Here is a 25581-nt window from a genome sequence, read left to right as displayed (position 1 = left end):
CCTCCAGGACCAGCCACCACCATGCTGAGACCACTCTCCGCACACCTGAAGGTACTGGCAGAGGGACAAAGCCACGCGGGTTCCGGGGCCGAGACCTCCAAGCCTACTCGAATTGGAGTCGAGCATCTTCCACCCAGATCCTCCAAATTCCAGTAGGCGGGGGTAACACCCACCACCTGGCCCCCTGGCGCCGTGTAATCCCATCAGCGGCCAAGACTCAGAGACTTTAAAATCCAGAACCCGGACGAGAACAGTGCAGTCTCTGCCCCCGCGCCTGGGTGTTCCTTCCCGGAGTCCCTTGGAGGGGAGCGGGTTGAGCTTTCCTCCCCGCCCCGGCCAGGGCTACGGCAGCCGGAGACCTCCAGGACCAGCCACCACCATGCTGAGACCACTCTCCGCACACCTGAAGGTACTGGCAGAGGGACAAAGCCACGCGGGTTCCGGGGCCGAGACCTCCAAGCCTACTCGAATTGGAGTCGAGCATCTTCCACCCAGATCCTCCAAATTCCAGTAGGCGGGGGTAACACCCACCACCTGGCCCCCTGGCGCCGTGTAATCCCATCAGCGGCCAAGACTCAGAGACTTTAAAATCCAGAACCCGGACGAGAACAGTGCAGTCTCTGCCCCCGCGCCTGGGTGTTCCTTCCCGGAGTCCCTTGGAGGGGAGCGGGTTGAGCTTTCCTCCCCGCCCCGGCCAGGGCTACGGCAGCCGGAGACCTCCAGGACCAGCCACCACCATGCTGAGACCACTCTCCGCACACCTGAAGGTACTGGCAGAGGGACAAAGCCACGCGGGTTCCGGGGCCGAGACCTCCAAGCCTACTCGAATTGGAGTCGAGCATCTTCCACCCAGATCCTCCAAATTCCAGTAGGCGGGGGTAACACCCACCACCTGGCCCCCTGGCGCCGTGTAATCCCATCAGCGGCCAAGACTCAGAGACTTTAAAATCCAGAACCCGGACGAGAACAGTGCAGTCTCTGCCCCCGCGCCTGGGTGTTCCTTCCCGGAGTCCCTTGGAGGGGAGCGGGTTGAGCTTTCCTCCCCGCCCCGGCCAGGGCTACGGCAGCCGGAGACCTCCAGGACCAGCCACCACCATGCTGAGACCACTCTCCGCACACCTGAAGGTACTGGCAGAGGGACAAAGCCACGCGGGTTCCGGGGCCGAGACCTCCAAGCCTACTCGAATTGGAGTCGAGCATCTTCCACCCAGATCCTCCAAATTCCAGTAGGCGGGGGTAACACCCACCACCTGGCCCCCTGGCGCCGTGTAATCCCATCAGCGGCCAAGACTCAGAGACTTTAAAATCCAGAACCCGGACGAGAACAGTGCAGTCTCTGCCCCCGCGCCTGGGTGTTCCTTCCCGGAGTCCCTTGGAGGGGAGCGGGTTGAGCTTTCCTCCCCGCCCCGGCCAGGGCTACGGCAGCCGGAGACCTCCAGGACCAGCCACCACCATGCTGAGACCACTCTCCGCACACCTGAAGGTACTGGCAGAGGGACAAAGCCACGCGGGTTCCGGGGCCGAGACCTCCAAGCCTACTCGAATTGGAGTCGAGCATCTTCCACCCAGATCCTCCAAATTCCAGTAGGCGGGGGTAACACCCACCACCTGGCCCCCTGGCGCCGTGTAATCCCATCAGCGGCCAAGACTCAGAGACTTTAAAATCCAGAACCCGGACGAGAACAGTGCAGTCTCTGCCCCCGCGCCTGGGTGTTCCTTCCCGGAGTCCCTTGGAGGGGAGCGGGTTGAGCTTTCCTCCCCGCCCCGGCCAGGGCTACGGCAGCCGGAGACCTCCAGGACCAGCCACCACCATGCTGAGACCACTCTCCGCACACCTGAAGGTACTGGCAGAGGGACAAAGCCACGCGGGTTCCGGGGCCGAGACCTCCAAGCCTACTCGAATTGGAGTCGAGCATCTTCCACCCAGATCCTCCAAATTCCAGTAGGCGGGGGTAACACCCACCACCTGGCCCCCTGGCGCCGTGTAATCCCATCAGCGGCCAAGACTCAGAGACTTTAAAATCCAGAACCCGGACGAGAACAGTGCAGTCTCTGCCCCCGCGCCTGGGTGTTCCTTCCCGGAGTCCCTTGGAGGGGAGCGGGTTGAGCTTTCCTCCCCGCCCCGGCCAGGGCTACGGCAGCCGGAGACCTCCAGGACCAGCCACCACCATGCTGAGACCACTCTCCGCACACCTGAAGGTACTGGCAGAGGGACAAAGCCACGCGGGTTCCGGGGCCGAGACCTCCAAGCCTACTCGAATTGGAGTCGAGCATCTTCCACCCAGATCCTCCAAATTCCAGTAGGCGGGGGTAACACCCACCACCTGGCCCCCTGGCGCCGTGTAATCCCATCAGCGGCCAAGACTCAGAGACTTTAAAATCCAGAACCCGGACGAGAACAGTGCAGTCTCTGCCCCCGCGCCTGGGTGTTCCTTCCCGGAGTCCCTTGGAGGGGAGCGGGTTGAGCTTTCCTCCCCGCCCCGGCCAGGGCTACGGCAGCCGGAGACCTCCAGGACCAGCCACCACCATGCTGAGACCACTCTCCGCACACCTGAAGGTACTGGCAGAGGGACAAAGCCACGCGGGTTCCGGGGCCGAGACCTCCAAGCCTACTCGAATTGGAGTCGAGCATCTTCCACCCAGATCCTCCAAATTCCAGTAGGCGGGGGTAACACCCACCACCTGGCCCCCTGGCGCCGTGTAATCCCATCAGCGGCCAAGACTCAGAGACTTTAAAATCCAGAACCCGGACGAGAACAGTGCAGTCTCTGCCCCCGCGCCTGGGTGTTCCTTCCCGGAGTCCCTTGGAGGGGAGCGGGTTGAGCTTTCCTCCCCGCCCCGGCCAGGGCTACGGCAGCCGGAGACCTCCAGGACCAGCCACCACCATGCTGAGACCACTCTCCGCACACCTGAAGGTACTGGCAGAGGGACAAAGCCACGCGGGTTCCGGGGCCGAGACCTCCAAGCCTACTCGAATTGGAGTCGAGCATCTTCCACCCAGATCCTCCAAATTCCAGTAGGCGGGGGTAACACCCACCACCTGGCCCCCTGGCGCCGTGTAATCCCATCAGCGGCCAAGACTCAGAGACTTTAAAATCCAGAACCCGGACGAGAACAGTGCAGTCTCTGCCCCCGCGCCTGGGTGTTCCTTCCCGGAGTCCCTTGGAGGGGAGCGGGTTGAGCTTTCCTCCCCGCCCCGGCCAGGGCTACGGCAGCCGGAGACCTCCAGGACCAGCCACCACCATGCTGAGACCACTCTCCGCACACCTGAAGGTACTGGCAGAGGGACAAAGCCACGCGGGTTCCGGGGCCGAGACCTCCAAGCCTACTCGAATTGGAGTCGAGCATCTTCCACCCAGATCCTCCAAATTCCAGTAGGCGGGGGTAACACCCACCACCTGGCCCCCTGGCGCCGTGTAATCCCATCAGCGGCCAAGACTCAGAGACTTTAAAATCCAGAACCCGGACGAGAACAGTGCAGTCTCTGCCCCCGCGCCTGGGTGTTCCTTCCCGGAGTCCCTTGGAGGGGAGCGGGTTGAGCTTTCCTCCCCGCCCCGGCCAGGGCTACGGCAGCCGGAGACCTCCAGGACCAGCCACCACCATGCTGAGACCACTCTCCGCACACCTGAAGGTACTGGCAGAGGGACAAAGCCACGCGGGTTCCGGGGCCGAGACCTCCAAGCCTACTCGAATTGGAGTCGAGCATCTTCCACCCAGATCCTCCAAATTCCAGTAGGCGGGGGTAACACCCACCACCTGGCCCCCTGGCGCCGTGTAATCCCATCAGCGGCCAAGACTCAGAGACTTTAAAATCCAGAACCCGGACGAGAACAGTGCAGTCTCTGCCCCCGCGCCTGGGTGTTCCTTCCCGGAGTCCCTTGGAGGGGAGCGGGTTGAGCTTTCCTCCCCGCCCCGGCCAGGGCTACGGCAGCCGGAGACCTCCAGGACCAGCCACCACCATGCTGAGACCACTCTCCGCACACCTGAAGGTACTGGCAGAGGGACAAAGCCACGCGGGTTCCGGGGCCGAGACCTCCAAGCCTACTCGAATTGGAGTCGAGCATCTTCCACCCAGATCCTCCAAATTCCAGTAGGCGGGGGTAACACCCACCACCTGGCCCCCTGGCGCCGTGTAATCCCATCAGCGGCCAAGACTCAGAGACTTTAAAATCCAGAACCCGGACGAGAACAGTGCAGTCTCTGCCCCCGCGCCTGGGTGTTCCTTCCCGGAGTCCCTTGGAGGGGAGCGGGTTGAGCTTTCCTCCCCGCCCCGGCCAGGGCTACGGCAGCCGGAGACCTCCAGGACCAGCCACCACCATGCTGAGACCACTCTCCGCACACCTGAAGGTACTGGCAGAGGGACAAAGCCACGCGGGTTCCGGGGCCGAGACCTCCAAGCCTACTCGAATTGGAGTCGAGCATCTTCCACCCAGATCCTCCAAATTCCAGTAGGCGGGGGTAACACCCACCACCTGGCCCCCTGGCGCCGTGTAATCCCATCAGCGGCCAAGACTCAGAGACTTTAAAATCCAGAACCCGGACGAGAACAGTGCAGTCTCTGCCCCCGCGCCTGGGTGTTCCTTCCCGGAGTCCCTTGGAGGGGAGCGGGTTGAGCTTTCCTCCCCGCCCCGGCCAGGGCTACGGCAGCCGGAGACCTCCAGGACCAGCCACCACCATGCTGAGACCACTCTCCGCACACCTGAAGGTACTGGCAGAGGGACAAAGCCACGCGGGTTCCGGGGCCGAGACCTCCAAGCCTACTCGAATTGGAGTCGAGCATCTTCCACCCAGATCCTCCAAATTCCAGTAGGCGGGGGTAACACCCACCACCTGGCCCCCTGGCGCCGTGTAATCCCATCAGCGGCCAAGACTCAGAGACTTTAAAATCCAGAACCCGGACGAGAACAGTGCAGTCTCTGCCCCCGCGCCTGGGTGTTCCTTCCCGGAGTCCCTTGGAGGGGAGCGGGTTGAGCTTTCCTCCCCGCCCCGGCCAGGGCTACGGCAGCCGGAGACCTCCAGGACCAGCCACCACCATGCTGAGACCACTCTCCGCACACCTGAAGGTACTGGCAGAGGGACAAAGCCACGCGGGTTCCGGGGCCGAGACCTCCAAGCCTACTCGAATTGGAGTCGAGCATCTTCCACCCAGATCCTCCAAATTCCAGTAGGCGGGGGTAACACCCACCACCTGGCCCCCTGGCGCCGTGTAATCCCATCAGCGGCCAAGACTCAGAGACTTTAAAATCCAGAACCCGGACGAGAACAGTGCAGTCTCTGCCCCCGCGCCTGGGTGTTCCTTCCCGGAGTCCCTTGGAGGGGAGCGGGTTGAGCTTTCCTCCCCGCCCCGGCCAGGGCTACGGCAGCCGGAGACCTCCAGGACCAGCCACCACCATGCTGAGACCACTCTCCGCACACCTGAAGGTACTGGCAGAGGGACAAAGCCACGCGGGTTCCGGGGCCGAGACCTCCAAGCCTACTCGAATTGGAGTCGAGCATCTTCCACCCAGATCCTCCAAATTCCAGTAGGCGGGGGTAACACCCACCACCTGGCCCCCTGGCGCCGTGTAATCCCATCAGCGGCCAAGACTCAGAGACTTTAAAATCCAGAACCCGGAACCGCGCGGCCGCATTCGCGGCCGCGCGACATCTTAACAGAACTTTTTTTTTTTTTTTATGACACATCTTATTGTCTTATACCTACTTTGGACAAACTTGCAGGCTATTGAATGTAGCCTGCCCACAGGGCAGAGTCTGGCAAACTCCCCGTGGGGTACCAAATATGCCAAATACCAGTAACAATGATGGGTCTCATTCTCCTAAATAGCCTTGAATATAATCTCAGGGCAAGGATGAAAGAGACGTTACTGGGGCCTGCTCGAGGCAATCGACGAATAACAGGATGATGAAATGAAATGAAAAAAACGTTGTATAAAGGCACTCAAGTCTCCAATGGAGACGTTACTGGGCCCGCTCGAGCAAATCGATGAACAACGGGAGGGCCTTTATCTTTACCTTTACCTTTACATTGTATAAAAGATGCATGAAAGAACTGGCAGAGGAACCCAGCATGCAGGTCCCGGGGCTGAGGTCTCCAAGCCTACTCAGATTGGGACTGGGCCTTTTCCACCTAGACCCTCCATCTTCCAGTAGGTAGGCGTCACACCCACCAGCTGCTGCCAGCACCAGGTTGGTCCCATCAACGGCCAAGACGCAGAGACTATAAAACCCAGCTCCCGGAAGTGTGCGGCCGCATTTGCAGCCATGCGACATCTTATTATATTTCCTTTGGAGAACCTGGCTGGCTACCAAAAGTATCCTGCCCGCATGGCAGAGTCTGGAAAACTTCCCGTGTCGTACTCAATATGCCAAATACCAGTAACAATGATGAGTCTCATCTCCTAATCCTGAAAGAGCATTGAAATGGCTCTTTTAAAATCTCAGGGCTAGGAAGAAGGAGACATTACTGGTGCTGCTCAAGGAAACTGACGAACAACAGGATGATCGTGATCGTGGACGTTGTATAAAATCTACTCCATTTACAACCAAAGGATGGCAAAGTGTGAGCATTTACTGGAGCGATCTTTGTTAGCTTCCATGGGATATATAGAGTCATTTTTCGGTGCCAGGCCAGGTCTTGGCAGGAAGCAAGGGCAGGGCATGGGCTCTGTCCCCCGGAGAGTGTCCCTGACCATAGACAGCTGGAGACTCCACCTGGCTCACACCCTTCCCTCAGGCACGGCTCTGTATGGGCCCCCAGCTGCTCTTTTTAATTTTCAACTTTAATTTTCCTAAATATTGTAAAGTTTCCCTTGAACCGTTTCAGCCTGATTTCAGATGGACGCATCTACTTGATCTCATTCTTGGGTTTGACTCATGAATATTCTCAGAGGAAAAAAAAAACCCGGAACTTACCTGGACTTTCTGTTGTTTGGATTGAGCTCTGGTTCTCAGCTTGAGGAGAAGGAGAGAAAGGGAAACGTTCACTGTCAGGTCTGCGCCCACAGCCCCTGCGAGGCCGAGCAGGGGCGCCCTGACAGGGAGCTCTGAGGTGCGGGGAGGCCCGTTAGCGTCGCATCCAGAAGGGCCTGCTGCAAGGAAAACCACTGGGGAGAATTAGCTCCAGACTCAGCTGGCGAGGGGCTGAGGGCACACAGCATGAACACAATCTGTCTGAGGAGAACGCAGAAAACGAAGTTAAACCAAAACACAGTAGTGATGTTTCAGAACTGTCCACTTGTCTCTGCCCACCCGCCCACGTCCTCCCTGCCGCCTCAGGCCAGAGCTTCATAGAGGCTTCTCATCTTTCCTCACCCCCCAATCGATGCCCTGTGAGTCCCGGCCACCGTAACACACCCCTGTCTCCTCCACACGATGGTTGGCGTCCGTTGCCTGGCCTCCCCCCCCCCCCCCCCCCCCCCCCCCCCCCCCCCCCCCCCCCGCTCCCTGCGTTGTACTGCCCGTGCTGGGCTTCTGAGGTGGCCACAGTTGGGTGCTTCTCCCACAGGCGTCTCTGCCTCTTTCCCCTCTGTTCTCCTGTGCCAGGGAGTTCCTGCTGCAGGTCACTGCTTCACTCAGATGTCACCCCAGAGAAATCTCCAACTTCCTGACCCAAAGCCATCTCCTCGCTTCTCCTCAGAACCCTCCGGAAGCTCCGAGGACAGAGGGTCTGGCTCTGAGAGCTGGTTCTGGACCCTTCTATCCACGTGGCAGGGACAGTCTCAGTGAAGACATTCAAAATCAGGGAGTGACAAGAGAGCGCAGGGATAACAAATTGTACCAGCCTGTCTGTCTGATTAAATTTTAAGGGAAAATGAATGTTTTATTTATAACTGAGAGTTAGATGATGGAGCTACTCTCTGGAAAGTAATTCATCTCGGTTCTATATGTTATTTGCCGAGGTATTCAGGGAAGGGTTTCCATTCCCATCCTGCAGATCTGCAAATATTGGCTGGAAGGAATAATACTACTTTCTCAATGGGTTGGTGGGCATGACTATAATTCAGATCTCTGGCACTAGTACCCACCCCCTTTGATTAAAATAGACAATTTCCCTTCCACTGAAATGCTCTGAATGGAAAGCTTATGTAAGTAATTCTTATTGTAACTAGTGAAATTACTTGAATATGATGCAATGCTATAGTTGGAAGATGCAGTTAAAATATTTATCAGCTGCTAGATGAGTGGAATACAAAGAAAATGAGATCCTTTATTGCACTTCCATTAATGTCAGGTCCTAACATTTCTTTCTAATAGAAATTATTGAGAATGAAAAATAATTCAACTCATTCAAACAGAACTTTCTGGCTATCCTTTGAGTTTTTTTCCCCACCCTTCAAAAATACAGAATAGTTTCAAAGGCACAGAAGGAAAAATAGAATAGTTTCAAAGGGACATGCAAAAGAAAAATAACGATGTCTCGATATATGCTTGAATCTTAAAACCAAAGAACGCAAAACAATTTAAGGTCTTGGGGGGGACTAATACGGGGTCTTACATTCCTTGTATGTGCTGACTCCATTCACCCCCAGCCCCACACAGAGCCCAGCCCGGCTGGCTAAACCCCAGAGACGCCAAAACTGTCAGGGGGCCCCGTGGCCCTGGTTCTGCCAGGCCAGCAGCACCCTCAGGCTGGGCCTTCATGGGTCAGCCTCGGTGGCCAGGATTCATCTGAAAGGTTCCCCTGAACCACCTGGGGACCCTCTCCCCCATTACAAGTTAAAATCCTCACCTTGGCTACTGAAAGATCTAGGCTTTTCTATAAGAAGGAATCTATTTTCACCATGGGAAAAAATGCTACAAATTTTGAGTGTTTAATCAATATGGTGTTTATACCTTTTAACCTGTAAACAAGGAGATGTAATTTAAAACTAAAGATGTGTTTTCACAGGGCATACTCCCTTTACCATAGACTTAATTTTCTGGTTATAAAATCCTGGAGGGGATGAATGTATACAACATGAAGCTGTGGGAACTAGGAAAGTGAAAATATTTGTGATTACTTTTAATTTTTATTCATGATGTTCGTGAGACATATGTGTTTCTTAAATGTTCCTGGTTCACTTCTGCTAACCTACTGTGATTAAGAGGCTTGACAAAGACACAAATCTTGGTTTGGGTGAATAGTAGCAGGTTTGTTGAGTTTGATTCACTGTAGAAGGGAGGTAGTAGGAAATTCAGATGAACTTAACTACTAAAGTTTAACACGGATGAATCCAAAGCGGAACTTGACAATTTGCTTTTAAAACAGTAAGCATAAGCAACAATACACAACTAACTTTGCCAAAGACATTTTCTAGCTATACATACTTAATCATAGATCGTGAAGTATTAGAGTATCATTTGTGCAAAGAAAATACCAGTCATGCCTTTATCTGATCTGATATCCCATTTTCATAATAATTATTTATTATGACCATTTCAAGTCTTCCTTTTCCTTCTCCGATCCACAGAGGTGACAGAATCATGGTACCACAACGTGATTTCAGGCTCAGACGTGACTTGTAGCTAAGTTGTGATCCTGACGGCTTCTCTCATCCCTACCCCACAAAGTGATTGGAAATAGTTAAATAGCACAGAAGAAACATTAGGACAGCATTCCCCAATAAACAGAGCAGAGAAAAGAGGAATGCTGAGACCAGCAATCAAATAAACGGCTGTTTTCCTCAGGGCGGGACATGCAGCTTGGTCTGAAGGGTCACCTGGGGGAACAGGGTGGGTCATGAATAAGATGGCAGTACTCATGAGAAAGTTATTTTTTGCTTGTTCGCTTTTTCGCTCATTTGATTATTTCAGTTAGTTGTTTCAGATTTTTGATTTGATGTGAACTGTCATGAATACCTAACAGAACTTATTTTGATTTTTTTTAATCCCTCCTCAAACACAGAGCCTTTGGCAAACTAAAAAATCGAATTAGAATTTTATTTAGTTTGTTTTCCTTATAGTGGTTTTTACAGAGACTGTTTATGCTAAATGTAACTGGTCTTTCACTTACAGTCTTTTTTTTTTTTCAAACACATTTAAAAGTGAGAAGTGCATCAATTTAAGGCAGATGGTATATATATAAATTGGGCAGCACTCATTAAGTGATAGGAAATAGGAACATGAAATATCCCAGAGGTCCTTGAAGGATGTGAAGAATTTGAATAAGCAGTAGAGGAAGGAAGAAGGACCACGGTCATCATGATGAGGAGTGTGTGATGAAAAGAGCCGGGACAGGTTGGCTGATGGTCAAGGGAGAGGGGCCTTCTGCAGGGCTACTGTTAGAATCATGCACTGAACTCAGCTGGCCCCTTGGCAGCCTGGTCTTACTCGCTGAACACCAACTTGTACCTGTATGACAGGCACAACTGAAAGCTAGTTGTGCCTTCATCCCGTTAGCTGATTTAAGCCACATGATTTAATGTGCATGATAAGGGAAGGGACATGGGGCTGGAGCAAGTGCCAAAACCAAACAAAGAAACCAGAGTTTGAACGTTACCTTTTCATTTAGCCTCGTCAAGCCATGCAGCCTCTCTTAACCGAATTCCTTTCCCAGTGACTGTAGACTTTGCCTGATTTTGTCAAGGTTATTATAATAATAGCTAAAACTTATTGTCTGCTTCTCAGACACTCTTTCAAGCTTTGTATATTTTCTCTCAATTGTCACAAGAATTCTGCAAGGGGTTGTACTCTTGGAAGAGCTCTTACTGATGAGGAAATGAAGGTGCTAGAGTCTGAAGCAGCAAGTCGAGGGTCATGCTTCTGGCTGGCCCCAGCCCTTTGACACGCATTCAGGAAGCTCCTTCCTGTGGCCCCTGGGCGGCCTCCGTGGGTTTCAGGAACGCTGTGAAGCTGTGAGATGCACAACCCTGGACGCAGGCCGTTCTCCTGGCAAATAATAACACAAACTCCACAGAAACTACGGCAAGTGGCACGAAAGGAAACATGTGACAGGGTTTGTCACATAGAAGTGTCGTTAACTCTCCCTCAGCGACCTCCTGCAAGCAGATCTTCCCGTTGCTGCAATGCTGCGTGTTCCGTGTCAGCACAGCATGCCTCAGTGGAGCTGTGGCCTCTCGGCAGCCTCCCCTGTCTTCTGCTTGGGCTCCCACCCCCTTCCTGCAACCGCAGGGGCTTGCACCAGGAGAGGACTTGGCTGTCTGGCCTCTGCACCTTGCGCTGGCGCCTGGTCTGCCATGGAGCTGGTAGAGATTCGGCCAGTCACCAGCAGGAAAAGCACCTACTGAATATCTCCCTCCACACTACTGTCTTGTTCCTTCCTCAGGGCCAAAAGGAAGCAAATGATGGAAAGTCTGAGAAGCTGCCACATTCACAAGTCATTAGTCGTTAGCAGAAACAGGGTTCTTGAGAGAATCTGGGGTTTGACACCAACCCCTCCACAGGTTAAAGAACATAAATAGCGAACAAGTAAAGCTAAATATAGTTTCATAAAAAGTACAATAGGGATAAAGCAGATCAATAAATATTGGACTAAATAATAGTTGATGGACAGAGAGGGGCTGTGCTTTGCATTGCCCCTGGTGCCTGGCCAGGAGGTCCTGCACAGACAGACATAAATGCACGCAGAGGAAACATTGTGTACTGCGCTGAGCTGGTTCCATGAATACCCCCCTCCCCAGAGATGCGTGTCTCTGCCTCCAGGGGGGCCTTGCTAGACAGGCTCTTGCACTCTTGCAGCTGGAGGGAAGGGAAGTATCTCCACTGAGAGAGTCCTAGGTTCCTGTGGCCACGTGTCTTCAGGAGAGGAGAGTTCAGGAATAGAGGAGACACAGAGAAAGTCTGCATGAAGATGAGGGGACGTCCCAGTGACCGCTGCTAGCCAAGAACGGCTGCCTCCCCTGAGCTGGGGGCACTGGCTCTCTCACCCTTCCAAAGAGCCTTCGTGAATAAACCATCCATTCACCAGCTCCAAATTCCTCATTGTCTGGACATGCTCAGAGCACTGAATTGATGGGCACGTTGACATTGAAATTCTAGGGTTCTAGGAATTTGTCTCTTTCAGGCAGAATGGCTGGAGCGATAGCACAGCAGGTAGGGTGTTTGCCTTGCACACAGACAACCTGGGTTTGAATCCTTCGTCCCTCTTGGAGAGCCCAGCAAGCTTCCGAGAGTATCCCGCCCGCACAGCAAAGCCTGGCAAGCTCCCCGTGACGTGTTCGATATGCCAAAAACAGTAACAATAAGTGTCACAATGGAGACCTTACTGGTGCCCACTTGAACAAATTGATGAACAACGGGAGGATAGTGGTACAGTGCAGGCATAATGGAAGAGTGAAACAGGAAAATCAGATAGGAAAGGACTAGAAAGAATTATCTTGAGGTGGCACTTGTCTTCAGAACCTCACCTCACGTCTGTGGCCGCTAACGCTCCTAGCCAGACCTGCAAGCGGGGTGCTCCGGGGAGGCACAGCCTGAGCTCTAAGTGCCCGCATCTGCTCTGGGGTGTGTGTGTGATGCTCAGTGCAGGTTTGCCTAGCTGTCCAGGGCCCCAGTGAGACTTGGACTGAATTGCACAAGTGAAGGTGCTGGGATATTCTTGGGTTCAGGGTCCATCAGGTGCCATCCTCGCTGGGCAGGAAACAGAGGGCTGACTGGCTGCCCGGGGAATGTGCCATAAGAGTCTGGCACTCGGGCCCTGGCAGAGCCGATCGACCAGACACAGGCAAAGGCAGCAGAAAACCCGGATTCATTACCTTGCTTTCCACGGTGTTTTCATCTTACATAGCTTCAGGGATGTAATTTTAACAGCGCTTAGGTGAAAAGTCACTTTGGACTGCATTTGGAAGCTAATAAATGCAGTAGCCCCCAGGATACGTGCAGAGGGCATGTGACTGCACAGATCAAAGTAAAACTGGTTTTCTCGACGCGCCCGTGGGCCCTCACATGCCGCTGTGTGGAACCTCGTGCTGAGAACTCCTTGTCCTGGACTCATTTCTCTGCAATCACTGCATGGCCATGAAAGCAGCGTATTTGCGCTTAACCTTAAACTTCCAGAGATTTTGCAGGTGAAAGTTCACGTTTTGTGCTGGCTTTGATTGGGTTCATTTATTTTATGAGAATAGAAGGTTTGGTTTACTAAAGGTACATTTCAGACATATTGTTTACAAAATTGTGTTCTGCTTGTCAGAGTCAAAAATACGGCCAGGAGAAAACATTCTTCATATGAAGGAGACCTCCTTTCCAGAGTCTTCTATCTGGTGAATGTCTTGTTCAGTAAGAGTATCATGGTACAATCGCAGTGTGAGAGGCTCCTTTTAGAGGACCCTGGTTAACATCCTACTTAAGACACCACATAAGGTTCTGATCAAAGGCTGCTCCTTTGAGATTCTAGACAAGCGCAGAGTGTGTCAACCCTCCACACTGTCTCCTGCCTGGCAGGTGTGTACTGAGGGCCGTGGGTGTGCCCAGAGTGCACCCTTTATGCAGCCTGTGTGTCTGAGAAGCACAGAGCAGGCCACTGACGTGGATAGAACAGAAACGACCCCCGTGGGTGGGATGAGCTGTAGCAGGGAAGCGCCCAGGAATCTAGGGGGTCATTGCCTCTCGGGCAGTGGAATCCTCTCTGCCATCTCTTCATTACCCCCAAATGTGTCCTCCAGCCCTCTCCACCAGCCCTGCTTACCAGTGCTCCCTGCTCATGGTCCTCCCCCTCCCCCTTCCCTCCTCTTCTCCCTCCCCCTCTCCCTCTCCCTCTCCCTCTCTCTCTCTCCCTTTCTGCCCCCTTTCTCCCTCTCTCTCTCTCCTCACTCTCCCTCTCTTTCACTCTCTCCCTCTCTCTCCCTCTTTCTTTCTCCCCCTCCCTCTCCTTCCCTCCCTCTCTCTTCCTCTTTCTCTCCCTTTTCTCTCTCTTCTTCCTCTCCCTCCCCCTCTCTATTTCTCCCACTCCCTCTCCTACCCTCTCTTCCTCTCTTTCTTTTTTCTTTCTCTCTTCTTCCTCTCCCTCCCTCTCTTCCTCTCCTCCTCTCTCTTTTCCTCTTCCTCTCCTCCTCTCTCTTTTCCTTTTCCTCTCTCTCTCTTTCTCTCTCTCTTTCTCTCTCTCTCTCTCTCTCTCTCTCTCCCTCCTTCTCCCTCTCCCTCTCTCCCCCTCCCTCTGCCTCCCTCCCCTGAGTTCTTCTGCTTCATCCAAATAGCCCATCGTTACTCTGAATGTTTTAGGTCAGTTACCCAGGTAGGATATTTGATTGGCCTAGTTCAACAGTTTATTTCCTTTTATTCACAAACAAGCTTTATAAAGAAGTCCAATATTGAATCCACTTCTTTAAAGTATACAACTCAGTTTAGGGGATTGTGTGTCCAACACTATCATGCAGCTCTAGGACATTTTCCTCAATACAAAAGCATTTCCGTCTCCACACCCACTCCGTCCACGGGCAGCAGCTAATCTGCTTTCTGTACCTGTGTAAGTGTCCTTTCTGAGTCTTTCACATAAATGCAATCATACAATATGTCACGTTTTGTGAATGGCTTCTTTAATAGGCGTGATTTGTGAAGGGATGTTCATTCTATTACCCTAATGTATCAATAGGTTTTCCCTATGCTAAATTTTGAAAATTTAAAGCAGTGTCCCCTTATATGACTATCCCATGTTTTGGAATAATTCAAATCTGTCCCAAAAGAAAAATCCAATAAAATATTTCATCTTACCAGCCAAGGACCTTGGAATTGTTTCTAGTGTTTGTTCAGAATGATGCAGCTATTAACAGTCAGGCTGTGTCAGTAACACTATTAATTCCTATTGAAATTCTTCAGATAAAGATAGCTTTAGAGTAATTTTGAAATTAACTTGTCTAAGTTCCTCAACTTTGTTCTTTGTTTTCAGTGGTAAATGTTTTGGTTATTCTAAGTTCCAAAATGTCCATAATAATTTTTTGCATGAGCCTGTCAGTTTCTTTAAAAAGCAAATGCTTGTCAGGATTCAGATAAGTTTTACATTGAATATACTAGTAAACTGTTAATAAACCTGATAACTGCCACCTTAAATACCGAGTCTCCAAGCCATGAATATGTAATATCTATTCATGTTTATCTCTGAAATGCCTTGTAATTTGGCAGACAAATTTTGCACTTATGTTGTTAAGTTTATTCCTTAATTTTATTCTTTCTAATGCTGTTGTGAAAGGAGTGCTCTGTTTGGGGGCACACTGGATGGTGCTTCGGGTTTAATCCTGGGCTCAGGGGTCATTTGTGGTGCTGCAGACTGAACCAGGCTAACTGTGTGTAACACAAGTGCCCTGTACAAAAAAAAAAAAAACCAATTGTTTTGGTCTTTTTAGACTTTCTTCTTGAGTCAAGTTTTAGAAGTCTAGAATTTTCTAGGAATTTTCTCATTTCACTTAAGACTACTTTTGAATTGCCATTACTAAAGCAACATTTTTTTTTTGTTTATCTGGAACCGTGTGATATAAAATACTCTTATTATGCATCCTTTGAATTTTCTATCAGATGTGGTAGTCTTCTTTAAAAATGTGTGATTCTGTATGAATGGTGTGCTGTGCTCTCTTTTTGCTCTCTCTCTCTCTCTTTCTCACTCTCTCTCTCCCTCCCCCCCTTCCTAACCTTCTTACCATCTAGAGTCTCTAGGCATAATTTCAAATCAAGTGATAAGAATGGACATCTTTTCTGTGCTCCAAAACTTAAAGGCAAGCATTAAGTATGACGTTTGCCATCAGTTTTCCTTAGCTGTCCTTTATCAGTTTAAGGAAGCTTCATTTTAGTTCTAGTTCATCAAAAATTGAAATGATGAGTGCATGGTATATTTTGTCAAATTCTTCTCCGCATCTACTAATTCTACAACATTATATGCTACACTGAGCGTCTTAAACGATGGGACGGGAGAGACAGTCCATGGATTAAGGTGCCTGCCTTTGCACACGCTGAGCCTGGTTAGACCCTCGGACCCTGAGCACCTCGAGGAGTGACCCCTCAGCACAGAGCCCTGAGTGTTCCTGTGTGGCTCAGATCCTACTCTTCCTCCCTCCCCTCCCCAGGGGTAAACCTATACTGTATTTCTTTCTCCCCAGGGCAAACCTATTCCGCATTTCCTCCCCACTTTAGGCTCCTGTATCTGTTGCTGTAAGGGACAAGCTCAGAGCTAGGAGGGTGACATCTGGCAGTTACTGGGGCCATCAGTGCTGGAAGCTGAGCTCGACACTCACACACAGGCACGTACTCTCCCGCTGAAATTGCATCCCTAGATTCATCCTCACTTCGATATGTCGTTTCATTTGGTTTGCTAATTTTTAAAGGTTATTTGTGTCTGTGTTCTTGAAGGATATTTGCTTTTTTATCTTTAGTTTGGAAATTATGGTAATTCGGGGCATAGATATTTATTTGTATATATTTTTTTCTCTTCTAGATCTTGAGTTTGAGAAGAATTGCTATGTATCTTTTGAAAATATTAGGTAGAATTCATAATTGAAGCCATGGCACTTTTTTTTTTTTCATTTAAATACTCGAATGCAGTGCTTTTAATTGTTTTGGTCTTTTTAGACTTTCTTCTTGAGTCAAGTTTTAGAAGTCTAGAATTTTCTAGGAATTTTCTCATTTCATTTAAGACCAAGCTTCCATTTTTTGCAGCAGTGGATATCATAGATTACTTCTCAGCCTTAAGCCAATCGTCCTTGGTACCTAGCCATTTGAGACTATATCATCTGTATAGAGCCAAGCTGCCAAACCACTGCCCCTGATGGTGGAGATGGGGAGAAAATATTGGTCGAACACGGTTTCTGAGGGCTGTGGGCTGGAGAAACAGGAGACTTGTTCTGTCCAACACGACGGGCTACCATTCACACAGGCCCTTGTACTTACTCTTAGGGTGTGTGCTGGGTACTGTGGAATCAGTGGATGTGGGTGTCAGTTCTGTTGCTGTTGGAGTTATCTGATCCTTCGGGGCGTCTTTGGTTGTGGCTCCTATTACGTGAGAAGAGTGAACAGTCATCATTAGCTAGTCTGATTAGTCTTAACATCCCCTCGCAACTTGATAATTAGTTACTGAGATCTTATTAGTATTTGTATGTCCAGAATTGGAGGCCTTATGTTAGGTGGTCCATGCAATCATATCAAAGAAAATGGTGGGACACTAGATGTTCTATGTGGCTGCTCTAGGTCCCAGTGCCACAGGTGATCTCAGGCTGGAGGAACAGACGGTGCGTTGTTAGTCCAAACCCCTCCGGAACCGGCAAACAAAGAGAAAGTGAAACCAATCATAATGCAGGGGCAGCACAGACACTAACGGTGACAGGGGATGGGCACAAATGGGCACAAACGAGACACAGTGACGTGTGAGACTGAGGGGACATACTTCAGGAGCACGGGGGTGTTGTATTGTAGCAGGAAAGCTGGGTTGAAGCTTGTGATGGCAGGAAGGACAAAGGTCACCCAAGGGGAGAGACTCGACCTTTGAGGACAGAGGCAAGTGTGCAGGGAAAGACTTTGGTGACAGAACCCCAAGAAGTTTAAAACACAGAATAAGGTTTCCTCTGTGGAGATCTTTGGAAAATCCCGTGCTAAACCAAAATTGGAAACCACAGCAGATAATCCTGGCGGCCCCAAGAACCCCTGCCAATGAAGCCGACTCCACAAGCCTGGCAGGAGAGGAGTAAGTGTTGATAGAGGTGTGGGAGGCGGATTAGAGAGACTACAGGCAGCAGAGCAGAGTCACGGAAGAGCTGAGGACGCAGGGCCAGAGCCTCAACTGGAGCATTGCCTTTAATTAATTCTCTAATGAGAAATAAATCTAATATGAATGTGGGCTATACCGCACAGATGAGGGCAGAATTAGAGCAACGTTTATTCAGGACAGTCTGTCAGTTAGGCAACAGAGGGACCATTGGTGTCTTGGAGGAAATACAAATATTTAAAGATGTACATGGTGGACCTGAAGTGAGTAGAATGAAAAGTATAGAGCTGGATTATACTGTATATTACACTATAGATTTTCAACTTTTACTAGTGCTACTGGAATGTTCAAATTCTGGACTTAGCTGAGAAGAGCCTGGTGACATTTATTACCATGCGAGAATCATAGCCTTTATGTCTTAGGGAATGTTGAACAAATATCTTTGGGATCACAGAGAGTAGATTCTGGACTCTCGCCGAGAAGTGACTGAAACTTCAAAGAAGGAAATGGGCCGGAGTGATAGCAGAGCAGATCAGGCGCTGGCGTCTGCCTTGCATGGAGCCAACCCAGACTCAATGCCCAGTGTCCCATATGGTCCCTCGAATTCCACCAGAAGTGACCCTGATACAGAGTCAGGAGAGTGACCCCTGAGCACCGCTGGATGTGTCTCCAAACAACAACAACAAAGGAAAACAATCTTGCAAGACAATGAAAAGATGACTGAATGGGAGGGAACATTTGCAGATCATTTCTCCAATGGGGTGTAGTCTCCACAACATACACAGAACTTACAGCTGTGCTGTAAAAAAAACACCCCCAAGTTCTGGACAGGGGTTTTAATAGATGATGTCCTAATGGTCACTGAGGACATGAAGAATCACCCAACATCATTCATCAGCAGGGAGATGCAAATCGCAACACCATGAGATACCGTCTCATACTAACAAGAAAGGCCCTAGTGAAAAAGACAAGTACTGGGTAGGGAGGGTTGCTGGTGCATTTTCTTCACGCGATTCAGGTGGGAATGAACCATAGGCAGCAGCTTTGAAAACTGGTTTCTTCAAAAAGTCATAGAGACCAGTGACTTGGCAGTTAGCTCCAAGGTGTATGCGTGTGCCCAGGAGCAATGAGAACAGCTGCCGTACAGAAATGTGGGCTTGACTATTCAAGCAAGCAGTGTGTATGCTCGCCCGGAGCAGAAGCAGCCCCCCCCCCCCCAAAAAAAGAGGGAGACTTTTCATGAAAAAGGACTCAGATATATGCTAGGGTATGGATGAACCTGACTATAGTGTGCCAAGCAAAAGAAGCCAGACATGCAAGGTCATATATGACTTTATTTGTGTAAGTTTTCTTTAATAGGCAAATCTATAGTTAAAAAGTAGGTTAGTGACTCCCAGGGTCTGAGGGAAGGGAAAAATTGGGAGTTATTGGCAACAGGTAGTGTTTCATTTAGAATTGATGAAAATGTGGTGGAATTAGATAATGGTAATAATTTTACAGTTATATGAATGTAGTAAAACTGAAATATTATATGTGTGACTGTTTGGCATATGAAACATATATATATGGAAAAATGGTGGCAAATGAATCATTACTCACCTTCCACTTTAGCTGTTGCATTTAACAACTGATCTGTTGGCTGTTGAGACTCGTTTGAGGGTTTTGTGGTGGTGGTTCCTAGTTGATAAGATAGATGCATTATTATTTATTAATTACCTGCCGTGAATCAATAAAAGTCAAATCCAAAGTTAGATTAGTATTTCTCTATAGAGTTATACTGGGCAAGCTTTGTCTAATTCTATTTTCCAGACTGTTTTATCAAAAATGAAGAATATAAGTGTTAAGTGTTGACTGCTTAGGTGGTCCAATAAAAACACGCGCGCGTGTGCACACACACACACACACACACATGCATAGGACACACACATTTTTGTATTGTAGGTCCAGAGAAAATTTTCACTTTAAAGATTGCTACCTTGGTATCTTAAAACATGCAAGAATATTTTTAAATTACTAATTTAAATAGTTTTATTTTCCAGTAGACAAAGTACTGTGATCTGTAAATAAGACCTAGCTGTAGAATTTTTCCACAAAATTACGCTTCATTTTGTTGATCTCTTTGGCTGAAGTTTTTGGTGTTTCTCTCTTAGAAGTTTATTTTATGATGACATTCAGTGTCTGCCAAAAGTCTGCAGGTGTAACCATTGGACTTTTGAAGGAAAAAGAGAGTGCGTCTACACATGCTAGGGGAAAAGGGAGCTCAGATAGAGAAGGGCTCAAATAAAGGATGTTGAGAGGATCCTCCCAGGATGGGAGAAGCATGCTGAAAGTAGACTATAGACCAAACATGATTGCCACTCAATGCCTCCTTTGCAAACCACAACACCCAAGAGGAGAGAGAGAACAAAAGGGAATGCCCTGCCACAGAGGCAGGGTGGCATGGGGGGTATGGGGGGTGGGAGGGATACTGGGATCCGTGGTGGTGGGAAATGGGCACTGGTGGAGGCTTGGGTATTTGATCATTGTATAATTGAAACCCAAGCACAAAAATTTGTAAGTCTACAACTGTACCTCATGGTGTCTCACTAATAAAAATTAAAAAATAAATAAATAGAAATAAATGTGATAACTTCTTGTCAATCAGTTAAAAAAAAAGAGAGAGAGAGAGTGCATCTGACACACTGACACACAGTCAGGAAGTAATTCGGGCACTCCTGAGAGCAGGACTCAGCCATCCTCCACATGGGACTGTCCACAGAATCCCCAAGCTCAGCTACACATTATCTGCTTTTCTAATGTCAGAATTTCTGACACCGTCGGGTGTAAAACAATTGGTATACTTTGAGGACTATTAAATCAAGTGTCTTTTGACCTTTAACCCAGAAAATTTGGCTATACCCTTAAAATGAAAAGAAAGTTTTCCACATTGTGCTGGGCTGAAGGTGGGACACAAGTGGTTCTACTGTGTCGAGAACAACTGTGTTACCACGAGGAAGAAGAATGGGAGATATTTGATTATAGATATGCCTTTTGTGATATCCTGGCAGATGTGAAAATGCATATTTTCCAGAGTGAGACAACATCAACCTCCCCTAAACTTTAGCCCCTACTTGGAGGGCAGCTAGAAACCATTTCATCCCTCCTGGGACACTTCTTCAAATGTGACAATGGAAGAGGAATTTTGCATTGCTTTCCTCATCTGTGTATTATTTGTCTCGCCTACAGGAGCACGGCCACTGTCCCGTGTACAGACCGAATCACACTCGCACACACAATGGCAAGTCAAGGTGGCTGAGGACACCTGGCTTTCTCTCGCTTCCTCCATTGCCTGTCCCCTTCTCGCTTCACACACCATGAGTCCAGTGACCTGTGGGGCCTCCTGGCTCCGACACAGGCTGGGCTACATTTTCTGGGCAGATCAGCATCGAGGGGCCCCGGCCTGCCGTTCTTCTGATCCTACCAGTGCTTCTCATCACCCTCTCCTCCCCGTCACCCCACCAACACTCACCCCAATTGGGCCCATTACTACCCTGACTCCTTCTCCCACTGTTAGATACATAGTGAAATTTCCATATCTTTTAAGATACACATTTGGTGTAGAGATAAATGATATGATAAATGACATGAACTCTATATAGACAACCAAATGAAAAGAGAGAAAAGAAAGGGACAAAAGAAATGATGGGAAGAAGGAAATAAAGAGAAATATGGTAAAGTTCTGGTTGTTACTGGTTCTGGGAGATGAAGATTAGCTACAGTACTGCATTTTACACATACATGAACATTTTTATTACAGTAATAATGGAAAGAAAAGACTTTCTGGCTTATTATGCCTTTTCTATTTGATAGTGAGTATTTTAAACTCATCTGGAGAATCTTTGAAGAACATGAACTGGAGTTTTTTATGACTTGGAAAGAATAAAGCAGTAAAAGTTCCCTGAATATTAATTAAGAGTAGTGTGTGTATGTGTGTGTGTGTGTGTTGTTGGGGGGGTATCACAGGTACTTGCTCTAGAGAAGGGTGCTTCCGATTCCATTCTGGGGAACCCCAGTGACTGTCACTGGAGAAATTTCCCCAGTTATACCTCATATGAGCAAGGCCTCATTTTCCTTTAATTTAGAAAGAGCAGACGTAATGCCTGGTATCATAGATGACAATTTCACCCAAATTTCCCGACTGAACTCCCATTTCTGTTCTATGGTCTCTCTCTCTCTCTCTCTCTCTCTCTTTTTTTTTTTTGCTTTTTGCGTCACACCTGGCGATGCTCAGGGGTTACTCCTGGTTCATGCACTCAGGAATTACTCCTGGCAGTGCTCGGGGGATCATATGGGATGCTGGGAATCGAACACGGGTCAGCCGTGTGCAAGGCAAATGCCCTACCCACTGTGCTATTGCTCCAGCCCCTCTCCTATGGTCTCTTAACACAGTGGTCAGGGTTTGGACATAATTCACTATAGACCATGATAAGCAGAGCTAGGAATCTTCACACAGAAGAAGCATAAGTTTCATCACATAAACTGTGGCCATCCAACCTAAGTAACATCCAAAAAGTAACATCCAAAATAAGTAACATCAGCACTTATTTTCTCTGACTGCAGAAATATTCTGCTTTCCCCAAAACAGTATAATTTTGGGCCAAGAACGAAAGAGAGAGATGAGGTTGGGGGAAAGAAAAGGAGAGGAGAACTTGAGTTTTCAGAATGCCTCTGCTTACGGCCCGGGAACACTGTGGAGAAAATACAACTGTACACCCAGTAAGTAGGACGCGGCTGGCACAGGCCCCTCACTGAGGCGGGTTTGGTAGCATACGCTGAAAAACTGCCTCATGCTTCCTTCACTAGGTGGAGACTTCTCAGAATTGCCTTGGTTTCCTTCTTAGGTGGCAACATTTCAGAAATAAGGGCCTGGTTTCATAACTCCCTTCTAATTCAAGCTGGATGAACTCCCTTTGGTGTGTGTCTACCTGTGGCTGGCTCGATGAGTACAGAGTTAAGTGAAGAACAGAGTTGAGGATAGAGCACTAGGTGTATTCTTTTCATGTTTTTCTATGACATTAACTTTGTAGAATTTCTGCCCACTGGCAATCAACAAATGATTGAAATGTTCCTTTCCATTGCAGGATGAATGATGCAAGATACTTTAGATAAATAATCTTGGGTTTTTAGTTAAGTGATCCTAGTGACTCATCTTGCTTTCCTGGCATGGCAAAGTAATCCCCCTTAAGACCCAGTGGTATAAAACAGTGTCCAATCATTGTCATTAGGTCTAGCAACAGAAATGATGACATTGTTATTTAAAGCTGGAAATTAAATCCAACATCAGTCCAATGCAATGAGCATAGCCTGTCTGCATTTAGTACTTTCAGCTTGTTATCTAGACTACTTAAATGAAAAACTAGAATAGTTAGAGACAACTTTTTAATTTAGAAAGTTTATATTCTTTCTTCTCTAAATATACTTCATGTCCATGTATGACATTTGCAGTTGGGTCAGTTTTGAAAGGAAAAGTCCCAAGGGAAATCTTCAGGGGATTCCACGAAGGTGGAGGGTTCTGGGTCAACCCAAACACACATGCAGTTTTCAAACTAGTGAAAATCCACAGATATTTGTAACAACATATACAAGAACCCAAACGATTTTTCCTGTGGTTGAATTATAAAGGGAATATTAGGGAATACTGATGTTATTGGTTGACATGTGGTAACTATCACTAGAGCTGTCCCTACCATCAGAAACCGTCTCAGTTGTCGCTTTCACGTCAAGATTCAGTGGTGATGTTGAGGCTGACGTCGGTTCAGATGCTTTTGTTGTAGGATTTGGTGATAATAATGCGGGAGTGTCTTTGTTTTCAACATCTGAAAAGAAGCACAAAAATTTTTGTATTAAATTCAAATTTATTTTGCCAGTCAACAGATGAAACAAAGTATGTAAACTCTTCTAGAACTCGGTAGTAGCACTTGGGCTTGCAGTTAAATCCTTTTTATCATTTTTATTTCCCAACTGATTTCCTTGGCTCTCCTCATCACATACGCTGAGCCTCCACCCGGTTCTGAGGGCGTGACTGGAGGTCCGAGGGGCCCAGCAGTACCCTGCTGGGGTCCTAGAGCACAAGGCCACGGGGTCACTTGTCTTCCACCCAGCTCCTCCTGCTGCAGTTAATGGTGCTCTCAGTTAACAGACACCCCTGCCTCCGTCCCCTCGTGTCTATCTGAGAGACGAGGAGCACAGCCACCATGACTGGCCCTGACCTGCTCTCCCCCCAGCTGGCCAGCCCTTCCTCCATGGCATTGGTTACTCTGGTTTGCTGCAGAGCTCAGGGTGCTGGCCAGATGGTGACCGGCTACTGCTGCTGGGCCTCACAGCCCCCCAGCATGCCCTCAGCCTTGCTGCCTGCACGCGGGGCTGGGCACGGCCACTGCTGAGAATTGCTCCCCATCAGGGAACGGGGCTTAAGACGCCTCCAATCCTCCAGCTTTGAAACCAACTAACATATGACACAGCTGGCCAGGAAAATGTGTCCATTTGAAATTTAACGTTTTTCACAATATTTTTAAGTCAACTAAGTTAATTTCATCAGTTGAAATAACTGAATTTCTGGGCAGTAGATGCTTTACTAAATATTTGCATAGCGTGTAGAGGCCATTAAATGGTAAAATGTTATTATTAGTCCATATTTTCTTTACATAAGTTTTACTCTCACCCCAATATACACACATGTAAAATATGTTGTCATATAGTTATGGAGCGATAGCACAGCGGTAGGGCGTTTGCCTTGCATGCAGCCAACATGGCCGACCCGAGTTCGATTCCTCCGCCCCTCTCGGAGAGCTCGGCAAGCTACCGAGAGTATCTCGCCCTCACAGCAGAGCCTGGCAAGCTCCCCGTGACGTATTCGATATGCCAGACACAGTAACAACAAAAGTCTCCAATGGAGACGTTACTGGGCCCGCTCGAGCAAATCGATGAACAACGGAAGGGCCTTTTATAGTTTATGTAGTATAATAGAATAGATCCATATATAATAAGAATTATTAGGTACACATTCAGCAACTGCAGTTTGCTTGAATATTTTGTAATGATGCGCCATATATCTGTCCTTTCCTGTGTTTTCCTGTTCACCATTCTAAGAACAGAAGGCTCGGTGGGGTGGGAGCAGGCAGGATGCCCAGACTCTATCCCAGCACACATGGTCCCCTGAGCACGCCAGAAACCCCAGACCCTGATCCCAGTGCAGGGGATATTGTACCACCAAACCAAAACAAATGCATGAAAGTGAAGGAAATATACATATAATAATTATAATAATGATGATTAATTATAATTAAGTATAATTATATTATTGTCCTTCCGTTGTTCATCGGTTTGCTCCAGCGGGCCCAGTGACGTCTCCGTTGTGACATTTGTTACTGTGTTTGACATATTGAATACATCATGGGTGGCATGCCAGGCTTTGCCATGCGAGGGAGCTACTCTCGGTAGCTTGCCAGGCTCTCTGAAGAGGTGGAGGACTCAAACCCAGGTTGGCCATGTCAGCCGTGTGCAAGGCAAATGACCTACCTGCTATGTTATGGCTCCAACCCAATTATATCATTATTGGTAATACAATAATAATATAAAATAAATATAATAATAAAAATATAATATCATTATTATTAGTAATAATTATGATATAATTGTTATTATATTGGGAATAGAAAGAGTTCTTAGGAAGGAGAAGGGAAAGGAAGAGAAAGTCCCATAACTAGGGAGAAACTTAGTATAGGACTAAGTTCTACTTACATATTATTTAAAAATATTTTTTTGGCAACGGAAAGTCTATTCAGTAATAATTCTTAAAAATTGAATTGAAATGTTATCAGTTTTTCAGAGAGAAGAATGTAGGATTTAATTCTCAATCATCTAAGGAATAATTTGTTTCAGGTATTGTCACAGTTTATTGGCCTCACGCAGTCGTTTTCGTCTTG

General features: G+C 48.5%; 1 protein-coding gene across 3 annotated transcripts in view; it reads right to left on the bottom strand.

Annotated features, from left to right (window-relative positions):
- Window positions 1-25581, bottom strand: part of EMCN (endomucin) — an 85732-nt gene that overhangs the window by 25544 nt on the left and 34607 nt on the right. For all 3 annotated transcript variants that reach the window (XM_056114241.1, XM_056114242.1, XM_056114243.1), the window contains exons 2-5: window positions 23344-23472; window positions 19217-19294; window positions 16807-16908; window positions 6913-6951 (exon numbers count right to left, since the gene is read on the bottom strand). In XM_056114241.1, the coding sequence (XP_055970216.1) occupies window positions 6913-6951; window positions 16807-16908; window positions 19217-19294; window positions 23344-23472 (348 nt within the window). The remainder of the gene's footprint in view (window positions 1-6912; window positions 6952-16806; window positions 16909-19216; window positions 19295-23343; window positions 23473-25581) is intronic.

Source organism: Sorex fumeus, unplaced genomic scaffold (assembly GCF_029834395.1).
Source record: "Sorex fumeus unplaced genomic scaffold, SorFum_2.1 ptg000024l, whole genome shotgun sequence".
NCBI classification, from domain to species: domain Eukaryota; kingdom Metazoa; phylum Chordata; class Mammalia; order Eulipotyphla; family Soricidae; genus Sorex; species Sorex fumeus.
Note: the sequence above shows the minus strand (reverse complement) of the source record. Positions and strands in the feature narration are given on the sequence as shown.